Source organism: Notothenia coriiceps, unplaced genomic scaffold (genome assembly GCF_000735185.1).
Source record: "Notothenia coriiceps isolate Sejong01 unplaced genomic scaffold, NC01 NC01_scaffold00037246, whole genome shotgun sequence".
Classification (NCBI taxonomy): domain Eukaryota; kingdom Metazoa; phylum Chordata; class Actinopteri; order Perciformes; family Nototheniidae; genus Notothenia; species Notothenia coriiceps.
This window is the reverse complement of record NW_011369947.1, coordinates 15,915,846-15,930,177: the sequence shown is the minus strand read 5'-3', so window position 1 is coordinate 15,930,177 and position 14,332 is coordinate 15,915,846. Positions and strand designations below refer to the sequence as shown.

The following is a 14,332-nucleotide window of genomic DNA, read 5'->3' as shown; positions in this document are numbered from 1 at the left end:
ATAATTAGACAACCTAGCCACTCAAATTCAACTTTTGGTTTGACATGCATGCACTTATGGAGTAATCAGCATCACTCACACACTGACTAACATTGGCAGACTACGAGAGGGTCATTGGCTTCTGCCTCCTACAGGAAAGTCAAAGCGATAATGGATTCAGTTTTTAACTCTACAAAATTTATTGTGGATAGCTGCATCGAGTGCAGGGGAAGGGGAATAAGCTGCTGCCATTGTAACTTTAATGCCCCTGATTGGCAGGGAGCTTTACAGCTTTGCCGTTGGATGAAGCTTTGCCTGTAAGATCTTTTGCATCTCTGACGATGATGAAAAGCCCTGTTACCCGTTTCATCTTGAGCCGCATTTCTTCTATGCATGGACTCAAGAAGCTTTCAAACGGATATGTATCTTTGATGAATGGATAACATCTAACATTTACTGAAGTAACTTCACTGAAACGTCCATGGCATTAACATTTCATCTCAGCTCTCTCAAGGCCATGGCTGCTTTATTAATCATTGTTGGGCAGAAGAGGAAACACCACATTTTCTGGATTCGTCTGTGTATATTTAAGTCCACCTTCCTTACAATTCGCAGTTGATTTGTATTAATTTATGGTTTTTAATGTAGCTTAACATCCCACATTGTTGTACCTAGCATTAGTAAGATTTAAAAATAGGCTGTTGTATTTTTTTCAGCTGTCTGCTTGGAATGAGTCTTATGATTTCAAGGACGCCTACTTTAAACAATTGTTTCTTTGGGCCCTCCAGTAGAAGAAGAATAATTTTTAGAAGAAGAAGGAATGGGAGGGATGAAACCCCCATGCAGAGCACACAGCACAAACAGTGAAATGTGTTGTTTCAGGAGTCTAGCGCCAGGGGTCTAGACCCAAGAGTCTAGTACCAGGAGTCTAGACCCAGGAGTCTATAGCGCCAGGAGTCTAGAACCAGGAGTCTAGCACCAGGAGTCATGTCCGGTGCCTTGCTCAAGGGCACCACGGCAGGGCAGGAGGTGAACTGGGACCTCTCCAAGTAGCAGTCCACACTCCATATTTAGGTCTGGTCGGGGACTTGAACCGGCGACCCTACGGCTCCCAGTCCAAGCCCCTACTGACTGAGCCACTGCCGGACTTCACTGTTCTTTGTAAGGTCCAAGATGGTGGCACATATCTTTTCTTTTAAAGATGCAATTATTGCATCATGTGCATTCTTACTTTTAGTGTGAGTGTAAGCTTTACAGTATACTTTCACATCATTGACATGGGACTCTCTCTAGAGGAATGAGTCATTTACGCAAATTAAGAGTTGAACCTAATAGTGACCGCTAAATGCGATGTTAAACTAAAAGCACAGTACCTTCTTGACAAACACTGCTCTACATTAAATGTTCAAGAGAATTATATTATGTACACTGGATAAAATTGCCTTTCATCTAGTTCTTTATTTATATTCATGAAAGCCTCTATTCAAGTCATTAGAAGGGTCAAAGAAAGAGAACAGAAAGAGCAAAGCACTACGGAATTTAACCGGCAATGTGTCTATCAAGCGATTTCACCTAAAGTCAAATGGATAATTCGACATGATGGTGTGAGAACAACGCTGTGATACTGGTGCCGTCAGTGAATAAAAGAGGTCTGGAATAAACAATGGTTTTCTCTCATTCCAACACCATGCCATATGGTGCCTCGCTGTACACATATGATACATGCAATGCCAAGCTCATTAAGGAAGGTAGAATATGCATGAGTGTTCTCTCTGTGGTACCACTTCATTTGAGCATTGTGATTTGCTGTGATTAACGCCGTTATTAATTGTTCATTATTTTTTAATGTTATCCGGATGGACAGTGCTTTTGACCTACTAAAAGTCTGGTTATCCAGCGTCTTTGGCAGACAGCCCACATGATTTTGAAACTATATAAGTGAGATGCATCACTTTATTTCACTTGATAAGACTCATGTTGGCCTCTGGACCCAATTAGGATTTAGATTTTCTTTTGACGTGAATGCACAAAAGTGATCAACTATTGTGATTGGTAATTGTCAATTAGAATTACCTTGTTGGAGATTTGTAGATTTGGAGATTTGCAGTTTGTTCCCTTTTCTAACTTCTCTCTGTGGCGCCTCTTGTGTTCCGTTATCATTTGGCAAAAATGTCAAATCTGCTGTCAAAGACAACCCACAAAATGATCCATCCGATGTGGGGAAGACTGATTCCACTATTATACTTAAATGTTCAATATAATGAAGTTATTACAGAATTTAAAAACGTGCTTTAAAGTCAACTATATGTTTGTATGTTGATGCAACACTACCTTAAAGTAGCTGTCCATGCCCTCGTTTGTAAAACCCTTTGTTGTTCTGTTTGAAGGTGATTTCTAACTTAATTTCTCCGAAACATTTTTATTCAGCGGCATCCTTTACAGCTACATATCTCACACTTCCTTGGGGGAATTCAGTTTTCTTGGATGATGACATTGCCTATAATAAGTTTCAGCACGCAATGGCTTTCCTATCAAGCCAATCCTCGGCTGCGGCTTAAGCTGAGATGGGTCTCTCACCCAGTGGGTCAACTGAGATGAGCATGGCACAGACCCGACATCTATTCACCCCCAAATGGATCGATGATTCACAGCCATGGGGCTCCAGCACATCGCCCTGGAGTGTCAAGCAGAACATCACCCACTGACAGCCCTGTCAAGGTCATCAAAGAGAGCGCTGGTCCGGACATGTGCCGTCAGAGTGAGAAAACCGCCAGCGTGCATGAGCGACAGACCGAGGAAGTCTCCATAATGGCAAAGACACTGGAGGTCAGCTTTAGGTTGTACTCTCCATGCAGCAGTACACTTATCAAACATGGCACAGTCCAGACAAACATGAGAGAATAAATGTGAGGACATGATATAGAGAGCAGTGGTTCTCAACTGGTCAGGCCTCGGGACCCACTTTTTACTTTGTCAATAAATCGCTACCCAACATTTTGAACCACTCAAATCCAGAGGTGGGGACTCGAGTCACATGACTTGACTCGAGTCCCATGATTGACTTGACTCGAGTCGCATATTTTTGGACTTGAGACTTGTTTGACTAACATTGATAAAAGACTTGACTTAAGCTTGAAATGGATGACTTGAAAGGACTTGACTTTTTAAAATTAAATATTTGCGTTTGTTTTTGTATTGAGATATTACGTTTAGTTTTTCGAAACGTGATTGGGTGATTAAAGCGCCATGCGCGCAAACCTGGCAACCCTCTAGAAGGTAGGAGTGTCAGTTAACATGGCAGCGGCTAGCTTTACTCCAAAAATAGTCAAATTTGGATTCAAGGATTATGTTGTCGATGACGGTAATAAGAAGAGAGCAGCGGTATACAGGGTCTGCAGCATAAAGATCAGTGACAGGACCGCCACAACATCCAACTTCATTCGTCACTACAAAAAAAACCCACAGAGAAAGGTACGTGAATGTGTTTAAGCTACGTTAGACTTGGTTTCAAATCGATTAAGCATTGCAAAGAGAAGACAAAACGGGGTAAATGAACACAAGAACCGCCAAGGGATTCATTTTGACTAACCCTGATACTGACGGGCTGTCAGGAGAGGAGAGAGAGAGAGAGAGGAAAAGAGATGCCTCGTTTATTTCCCCTGTGTTATTATCAGAAGTTACTGTAAACTTTTGAATAATGTAGTTCATCTACTTTTAGTAGTTTGTTTAAATGTTTTAATTATGTTGTTTTTGTTTGTAGAAGTGCATAATTCCTTGATTTATTGTAAAATGAATCTGAACTTTTTGATCTGTTATGATGATAAACTGAAGCCATTTCAAAATTAACCCAATTAAGTGAGTTTTAAATCGTCCTGCTTAGTTTATAAGGAAATTATGAAGAGGAACAAATGAAATGATTTGAAAATGATATCTATGTAGGTGCTGACGCTGTTGGCGGTTTTAGTGTTAACGGCAATTTAAATTAAATATGTGTAATGGCATTTCTGCCTTTTTGAACAGACTTTATGAGTCCTAGCTATATTGTCTGCAGTTCTAGGGTTATTATTAATCTGTCATCGGTCTAAATTAGATTTCAAATGATTAACTGTGTATGTAATGAAGATCATAGTGTGGGTTGAATCCATTTTCATAACCACTGTCTTTTAACTGATTTAAATGTGGAAACTGGGCTTATTCATCAGAATTTCGTATGACTTGACTTGACTTGCTTGACTCTCACCACAGTGACTTGGGACTTGCTTGATACTTGTAGGTCAAGACTTGAGACTGGCACATGACTTGCACATGTACATTAGGACTTACTCCCACCTCTGCTCAAATCTATTTAACAAACAATTGTGCTGTAATACCCTTTTCAGCATACAATATTAATTAAAGTGAAGTACAGTGCATAAATCCCTAATATCCCTTCACAGAACTAAAGTAGGCTTTTAAAAAAGGTTTAATGAGATGATGGGATCAAAGCTGAACTGTATAACATAAAAAGTCAGACATGCACATAATAATATTTTATGCCATTGTTTGTTTTTCACTTTGTTCTGACAGCTGAACTTGTCTGTGTGAATTACTTTGTGGGTAAGGGTAGATAGCCCCCATTGTTCTGTGACCTGTCAATCATCAAACCGGGGGTCGTATTTCATTATGTGTTCATTTTTATCTGAAGTTGTACCCATGGATGTATTAAAGAAGAGTTCTTCCGCAAAGTTATTCTCCGTGGGGACTTCCGGCAACAATCTTGATTCTGATTGGCCAGAAGACTCGAAAAACATCAGCAAAGATGTTTTATTGAGAGGATGATCACTACGTGACAGAAGTTTTCAAAACCGTTCATGGTCTCCGTACTTCCAGTCCAACGCCTACTGCATGCACAGGGTTAGAAAATCGGGCCTTCAAAATAAATTCAAGTTCAACACCAGTCGAGAACCACTGATATAGAGGACTGTCAAAGCACAGCAAGTCTTTTCATTCAATCCTTCTGCTATGCACTTCATACGCAACACTATGCAAAACCACTCTAGGTTATGGTTCTACATTAGTCTGAGGCCATTAACATAACATGAAACGTAGACTTTCCATTATGAACAAAAAGTCATTTTCTTAAAAGCCACTCCAACATAATTGAGCACCACCACATACAACTGCTTCTGAATGGAATCATGTCATCAGGATATTTTAGAAAATGTCTCATTTCTTAAAATTGTCTATTTTGTTGACCCTCTTCCAAAGTTTATTTGCATTGTTTATCCAGCAGTCCAGCTGATTGTTATGCTAAGCTGAACATGTAGCTAATCTTAAAAGTAGCTCACAGTGTTGGGTCAGTCATCTAAATGCAGTTGGAGTCTCCCAGATGTCTTGAGTTCTCTTTATCTACTGTTTCTTCACTCATTATTTGCTCTCCCTTTTATTTCAATCTCATGTATTTCCCCAATTCCTTTTTCTTGTCCATATCTTATTAACAACTTTTCAACCTTCTTGACTTTGTCATTACCCTTTTTTTCTCGTCCCTCTGCTCTCTATAGAGCTCTCAAATTTGTGTGGGTTTTCAAATCATTCTCTTATTCTCTTTGCCATCTTCCTGTTCTCACCCCATCTCTTTCCATTTCGCCCTACGGCTCCTGCTCCCTCAACCTCTCATGTCCTTTCACATCTCTCTCTTTTCATTTGGCTGGCTCCCGTCCTCCCTCTGCCTCCCTCCCTCTCTCTCTCTTTTACATACTCCTGATGCGCTCCTGCTGGCCCCGGTCTGTCCGAAGGGATTAATTGATAGTGAGAGATAATAAATCTTCCCATTAGGCGAAAGGCTCCTGCCCATCGCTCATTATGCGCCCACTGCTCCTCAACGCTGTGGCCTGGGGTTTCCCCTTGCTTTCTCAACATGCACGTCTGCCGTCAGTAGCCGGCAAGGTTAAACTCTGCCTATTGCAGTCGATGGCTACTTCACCTCACAACACATATTCAGCCATGAACACAATTGAAGGCACACACGTTCATTCCTTCCGCTTTTTCTCTGTAGTTTTGCAATACTCTGCTTTCTGAAGCGAATGTTATTTTGTATATATTGATGGTTTTGCTTTCATTTAGGTATTAATGTGTGCATGTGTATACATGTGTCTTTTGATTGTGTATAGATATATATATATATTTGCATACATATTTTTATACATTTGTTTTTGTATTCGGGATTGTGGGAAACGGTATTTCGATCTCTCTGTCTGTACACACAAACTGAAAGATTGACAATAAAGTTTACTTTGACTTTCTACATGGACCTGAGTGGCCTTACATCCAGCTGTTGCATGCTTGCTGTTTCTATACTTGTATATTTGTATACTCAAAATGTAAAAAATAATCCTTGCTTTTTAAAAAGGCTCCTTTTGGTTTCTTCTTATAAGGCAGTGTATGTTACCTCGGAAAGGTTTCATGGTTCTGAATAACTCTGTGTACCTGTCCCTGAGACACTTTTGAGAGACCTTTTAGATGTTCAGCCTTCAAAGGTTCCTTCATTTCTTTTTTTGGTCACAGAGAGCTGCCGTATGCATTAGTCTGTTTTGAAGTTACCAACCTGTATTATGCTACCTACCCAGGCAGCTGTTTGCTCATCTCTTCTTAGTATCTAAATCATGTCATTGTGAGTTTTGTAGCATAATCTGTTTTGCTTTGTTTGACCTTAATAGTAAATGTGGCAACAAACATTGTCAATATTAATCATGCTTATTAACCAAGGTGTGTGTTTACCATGTCTATGTGCCCCTTCAATTTGACTTTCAGTCACATAATGCTGCTCCCAAATTGAAAATACAAAATTGTTTGGCATTCAATAATAGGATCAGCATGATATTTTTTAAACAAAACCTTGCTGCACATTGCTTGTTATGTGTACTTTGCACAATAGGATATTTAATCTGAATACAAGCGGTGCACAATTTGGGAATCTTAGTTTTCTTCAAAGTCAATGATTCTAAAATTGTTATTATGGTCCATTACAATTGCTTGCTTTTAATGATTCACTGTGCTTTTGATGTTCATTGGTCGTACCTTATATTTAGATAGTGCTGTGATCCCTGCTGTCATTGATCAAATATAATCCACGTTAATCTAAATGTATCATGTTGCTATGATCCGGTAATAAATGGTAATGCTACATTCAGCCTAAAAACCTAATAATTGCTTGATTGTAAGAATCTACTTACAGGGCAAATATAGTGATGGTAAATATCCAACTATAAGGAACTCACATTTCACGTCTCCATGCCAAATGTTGAAGTTTTTTGCATGGTTCAAGCTTCTTCCTTCGGGCCGGAGGTTACTTGTCCCAAGGAGTAGAACGAAGCGGTATAAAAACAGTTTTATCCCAGCAGCTATTGCACCAATTAACATATCATACACTCTTAGCCCGGCTTAGTTGACTTTACTAGAAATTCGCGTGGAAACCCGTTGCCTTAAACCACTTAAGTTTTTTTAAGTGTGTTAAGTTTTAACCTGTTAAGTTTCTTGCTTGTGTAAAAACGTAACAGGTTACGTTTTTACACAAGCAAGAAACTTAACAGGTTAAGTTAATAGGATAAATAGGACTAAATAGGATTATTGCAATGCACATTTCAGCTAAATAGTGCAAACAACTCATTTGCTTTAGTAATGACAGTCTTTTTACAAAACATGAACGGCATTATTAATGACAGCTTAACATTTTAATTTCAATAAAATCCGGGTTTAGAGTGTAGGAGCGTCACACAGATGCCTATTTTTATTTATTTATTTAATTGTGAATTTTGAATGTCCATGTTTGTACTAGTGTTTTCCTTCTTAAAATGTTTTTTAAATATGTTTGAGATTTGGTTGAGCAGGGTATACTTGTACTTTTACTAGTCCTTTTATTTGAGATGTGTATGTTGTTTGTGTTTATTTTTAGTGTCAGGATGGAACCCTTGTCTTTTTCTCTGCAAACATAATCTACCTACGGGTACAAATAAATAACCTAACCTAATGGTGACAAAACGCCAATCAATCAGTAGGGGAGATACAGTTTGTATTTTTTATTTAAAATGTCATATAACCCATACAGCAAACTGTACATTTGAATTATTCACAATGTGTTAAAAAGAAAATAATTCAACACCTTTTCTATAATATTTAGATTAATTTCCCCATGTTCTACTCGGATGTCAGTCTTTCTAATGTTCTCTTAACACATACAGTTACTAGGAAAACAAAATCGTTTTTTCCCCCCTGTTTTTTTACAAAACCTTACAAAAACTATATTCATAGAAATTCTGCATGTCAACAAAGAAAACCCTGGTTGGTACCAACATATTTATCGTATTGTTCGAGAGGTTTTCTGCCAAATAATATAAGCTGTGCAACTAAAAAGAAAGGTATACATAAAAAGGCATACTGTTGTGACTGCTGGAAAATCTAAACTCATAATCACACACTTCTAATGGAACACAGGATATGTAGCTTACATTTTGAATTACTTTTCTCTCACATTTCATACAATTTTTGTGTAAAATGACATTATTATTCACATTAATTTATAAAAAAGATGTATATATTCAGTAACCAAACTGACTGAATCAGCCAAATCCGAAACCCTGTTGTAATTCCAACAAATTTTGATTATAATGAATTTTTCAATTATTTTCACATATTACTGAGGTGACATACAAGCAAACTTGAGTCTTTGAATCACCTCCATGGAAAGCTACAGTACACATGAGGGTAACAGCAATGTCTTGTAACCACGAGTCAGCCGCGGCCAAAGACAAGGTCCTAATTGGGATTTTAAGAGCAGTAAAGGTCCAGTTACACAAGATAAACCCTAATTCTCCTTATTCTAAGAGTGTCCCCTAAATTCTTTCCATTTCATGTTCACCTTGTAGAAATATCGGTCATCATAAACGAGGATTTACATACAGTTTTCCAACTGGATGATAGTTATCCAATATACTATTATATAATGCATTTCCATTAAATAAATAAAAAAGGTTTAGGGCTGTGGAACTGGGGTAAAGTGAGGAAGTAGGTTAAAGTGACCTCTCTAATGAAATAAATAGCATCTAGAACATATTTGACTGTGAACAGAATTCATTTATAACAGTATAAATTTAGCAAAATACATTTTCTCCTGCTGATCTTATCTACATACTCTACTCTGCAGAAGGGAATCAATAGACAATTATACAGTGGATCTCTACCAAACCAATGCTAACTTTTACAGATTGGACTTTCCTTGGATTATAGATAAGTGTTTTTTTGACTCGACGTATCGACAACGTAAACCTCACAGAGGTTTGCTGGTCGTTCGGCCCCCAGCTGACAGACTCCTTAATCTTCTTACGGCATGACATTTGCTGAAGATATACACTTACTCAAAAGGCATGAAAGTCAACATGACCACACAAAATCATCATATCGTATCTATTCATCACATTATCGTTCAGCATTTTCACGCACTACACATATAGATTTATTCTGTCCACGTTGGGAAATTAAACAGAAAAAGCTTGTGACTTCCAAGTCTGAGATAACCTTCAAAATGTGTTCACAGTTAAAACCAAACCCTCTCAATCAGTTTCATGATGCTACACAATCTGTTTCCTGCCAAAAAGCATTAATCACACAAATTTAAGAAACTGTTCAAACAAGTTTTCAGAAGTAGTTTGTTTGGATGTTTAATAATCCCTTAGCCGCACTTGAATGTTGTTTTATGGATATGGCACCGATAAATGTACATTTAATACAAAACAAAAAAAGTGTGGAGGTCACAGTCTCTAATCTTTTTGTCTCTGTGACTTAAATATATTTTTCTGTGTATTTATAAGTACAGACCTGTTACCATTTGATCAAAGATTAACAAAGAAATGTTTAAAATGTGTTTATATTCTCAGTATTTACCAGATTTTTGGAAATCAAGATCTTCTCATTAAGTTGTTTTCTTGTGTTTAGGAGAGATGTTCTATTTTGAAATCCTTTTTTTTTTGTTATGCTTCCTATGCCAATATTGTTGTCAACAATAATTTGAGATGGCAAGTAAAATACACTGCCACAATTCACATTTGCTTTGTATTAATATTGCCTTGCATGGTTGGAAAAACTGCTCCCCTTAGTCCCATTTAAACCATTCATATTGACTTTGCATTGAAAACAATATTAGCGCTCTATTAAAAACAAAGTGAGAAGGAACTGGCCTGAACTGTACTGAACCTAGATATGATGAATATTCAAATCTTTGGCAATCAATATTTTATCTAATTTCATTATGTTAAAACTCCTTTTGACATAGAATGTACTTTTGCTGAAATCAATCTCTGCATTTATAATGAATTGCTTGTGTGTTACAATATAGTTAATCAACTCCAACAGTTTGGACTCTCCATGGGTTTCCAACAGCAGCGATACTGCAGATACCTTTCCAGCAAACCAAAACATCTCGTCTCATGACCTGTAGCCTATGACTCAAAGATAACCATTGAAGCCTCGAAAAGGTAACATGATTTACTGCCATCAAAAGCCATTTGAAAGCTTGTATAAAACCGGATGAAAGTAGGAACTTGTTTTATCATTTAATTGTGGGGCAAAACTGATCACCAACTAAAACTGCTCTTTGTCCTCCATGTATATCTGTAATTTATTGCCATTCTTAACACCGCCTTTCTTCTTGCTTTTGTCCGTATTTCGTCAGTCTTTTCACTGTTTCCTTGAACAGTCTATATTTTTCTTGTGTTTCTGTGTTGCGCACGTAAACATCAGACTTGAAACCGATCATTTGGGTAAACCGATTTCCCCCAGCCTCTTGCAAATATTACTTTTACCTCTTGTGGTTTAGAATACAGTCGTGAATGTTGTCATACCTGTGTGGCTGAGGCTGCCATTTTGAGATGCCCATGTTTAGTTAGTGTCCCCATGTCATTGTGGTTAATGGTGAATCTGGTTATCCCGTCTATACCATTGTCTCTAGTCTCTGGTACCCCCCCTGACACGCTGCTCAGGAGGCTCTTGCCCTGGGTGGAACACATTGTCACGGGAACACGGGGGTCATCCCAGTGCTGCAGCTCATATTGTCCTTTCCCGGGAGTCGTCGGTCGTTGTAGGCATGCATGTTGATCACTGCATCCGTCTTCGCCATGACTGGAGGCTGAGGCTTGTGTTTCACCCGCCTCTCGTAGGTGAACGACAGTCTGATCTCGTCCACCATGACACTGCACAAAGACCTCTGGGTGAAAAGGGAGGATGAGGGGAGGAGAGCGAGAAGGGGAAAGGGACGGGGGGGTAAATGCCTTAGCTTTAAATTGTTCTGACAGCAGTGAGCGTTGACAGTCTAAAGAGCACACAACATGCATTAGATCATTACAGATGGTGTGTGTGCGCGTCCATGGCTGTCAGCAAAATCAAATCTCACCAGCACCCCACGTAGTCTGGACACGGTTTAATATTGCTCCTGGGAGTTAAGGAGTATGATGCATGAGCATGCGTGCAACTACTTACTTTGCATGATTCAAATTAGTGATTATGAACAGTTAGGAGCTCATGCTATTCTGACATCTCCAATGACTAATAATGGATTAATTCTCTATGCTCCAATTTGCAATTATGCCAGATAAAATAAGCAAATGTTGTGGTGTTATGGCTCAAGTACTCATAGGGATTATCCACAGGCATGCAAATCCCTTTATAACGTGTTTGAACTAAAAACCATGAGTAGAGCACGGCTTTGGGTTAGAGGCTATGTTGAATAAGTGTCATAACAACAAAGGCATGGAAACTTCTGCGCTAAAATTGAGGCTGAATTAAACCGAAATCCTAGTGGAGCGTAATTAAATTAACGTTTGACTTGTTTTCCATCCATCTGAACCACAACATAAAGATGAAATAAAGAACATATCTCATTATGTGTGTAATTTATCGGGATATATACCTGGTCATGTTCTGCAGTCTTCCTTAGCTTGTAGAGGAATTCAGCAATCGCCACAAAAATGGAGAGCACTAGTCCACATGCCAGCACGATGAATAGCCCACCCAGGTTATGAATACCCAAGGGGCCTGTCTCGTGACGCTCTTCGTCTAAGCAGCTGCTCACACTCCACCACTTCTGCCTCAGCATGTGTAGGCGCCCGTCCTCCAAGATGTTTAGGATTGCCATGGTGATTTTGTCCCTGTACGGGGAGCCTGAAAGCAACATAAGGCCCGTTTTTACTTTGGCAGAAACGCCAGCTGGATTCCGTGATAATAAGGCTCATAAACACGGTTTGGCATGCTGTCTGAGTGGTTTCTAAAAATGTATTATGATGCTGCATTGTCTAAAAAGCAATTACTCATCCTCATCCTTCTAAAAGGCAGCAGAAAACGTATAAAAAAGCGGGGGATTTTTATATTGCTCGGTGTCTCAAATGTATTTGCATGTCTTACCTTGGGGAGTGCCGATGCCGTAGCCTTTGCTGTCGATGAGCCCTCCCACCTGGGTCAGGTTACAGTTCCTCCGAGTAATGTAATCAATAGTTGCAGACTCCATAAGGAGGGCATAGTCTGACTTCAGCACTCTCTGAATCCCATCTTCAATAGACTTTACAAGGGAAGTGCTCGGCTTGCTGCTCATAAAGGCCCACATCTTCTCAAATGTAGAAACCTTGGATTTCTGTAGGGGATGGAAAGATCCAGGTTAGATATGTGCATTTAAACATACACCTGACTGCAAGTGAGAAGAACATGGTTCAATTATACAATGCTATTACCACTAAACAAAGGTTGAGCTTGAACAAAATTACCATTGACCAAATAGATTTATATGATTACTTCTACAGATCTCCATCGTCACAGGATTACAGGAAAGTAAATTGAAGCTTTGCGCACATCTTTTCTCATAAGTGCTACCCAAGCAGCAATAATAGAATGCCTCTCCATTAGTCTTGCATCAGGCTATGTGGTATTTCATGCCATTTTATATGAGGTCACATTTATGCCATGTCTAATCGTAGATAATTACTGTCTAAAGACTATAAGCCATTTCAAATTGTGAAAGATGCTATTATAATAAGCCCCTCTTTATGTGGAACTACAGTTAAAACTGAGAAATAATGGTCTGATATTAAAACTTAAAAGCACCAATTAAAATGTATAGCAAGAGCTGCCAAGTTGGCATCTTTGTCTCTAGATTTTAATGATATTTTTTTGACTGTCCAGATGGAGAAGAAGAGGTCAGGAAGGAACATGTCCATATGGCAGCTTAGTACAGCTAAGTGTACAAAATGGCATGCTGTACAACCACCAATTTAATTCAACCTTTTAACAGATGAAAGCTTCTTTCCTTGGAAGCAATTGACTTACTTTCTTGCGCTCTTAATGCTTTGCATAAAATGTGAAACTTCAAATAACAACAGCTCCCTATAAGAGGGGTTCAAATTACCTACAGTACTGGTCAGCAGTGATTGTGTTTATAATGCAACATGCTTATTTTAATTGTATCTTAATGCCATTGACGTTTCAAATGTTACATTATATCAGAGTACCTGCTCAGCAATCACGTAAACATTTACTGGTGAGTTATTTAATGCATCTAGTAGAAGGAAGAATTACAGTGTATTGTGGTGTACTGTAGTATTTTAAAGGTCACCTATCATGCTATTTTGAGGCAATAGCATAGGTCTCAGATATATATAAATATACAAAAAACATGTCTATGAAGTGTTTTGCTCAAAATACCAAACAGATCACCCATTCTAGCCATGCCTCATATCCCTCCATTTCACTTCCTGTTTCAAAAGGGCTGATTTGGGGTATAAAGCTTAACAAAAAAAAAATTTGATAGAAAAAGGGAGGGGTCTGAGCTCATGCGGGACCCGGCAGCTACTGTCTAAACTAAATACTGCGGTGATGAAACGCCATATCATGGATTATCAAGGATTATCTCTGAAACAGTATGGAGCTCAAAGGCTTTCTCTCTTGCCGGTTATACCACAAGGTGAGTTCCTTTTTATTTCCTGCTTCTTCACACACATGCTCTCCAGTACAGGTTAGCTCTGAGTGTTAGCGATGCTAATGTAAACACCGACCATATTACGTCCAAAACAGTGGGGCATTGTTTCTCATAGCAACGTTTCTGATAGGGCCGTGGGTGTAAAGCCAGCCTACATTTCCGATATTACGTCATATCGGACGCAAATCTGGATCAGCTCCGTTATAGCCCCGTTTTTAGAGATTTGGGTACGGAGGAAAAGAGAGAGGGTTTTATTTTCCGACGCTGCGTGAGTTCCCTGACACACCGGGGACACATACTTATGTATAAGAGACATACAAAAGTGCATTTAGCATGATAGGTCCCCTTTAAAGGCTAAGGGGC

At 38.8% G+C, this 14,332-nt stretch overlaps 1 protein-coding gene across 1 annotated transcript in view; it reads right to left on the bottom strand.

The window, feature by feature from the left end:
* Positions 1-8,048: 8,048 nt before the first annotated feature.
* The window catches only part of LOC104966471 (glutamate receptor ionotropic, kainate 2-like), a 61,842-nt gene continuing 55,558 nt past the window's right edge, over positions 8,049-14,332 (bottom strand). Inside the window, exons 5-7 of the mRNA XM_010795658.1 lie at positions 12,406-12,631; positions 11,915-12,165; positions 8,049-11,212 (exon numbers count right to left, since the gene is read on the bottom strand). Coding sequence (XP_010793960.1) covers positions 11,018-11,212; positions 11,915-12,165; positions 12,406-12,631 — 672 coding nt within the window. The 3' untranslated portion in view covers positions 8,049-11,017. The remainder of the gene's footprint in view (positions 11,213-11,914; positions 12,166-12,405; positions 12,632-14,332) is intronic.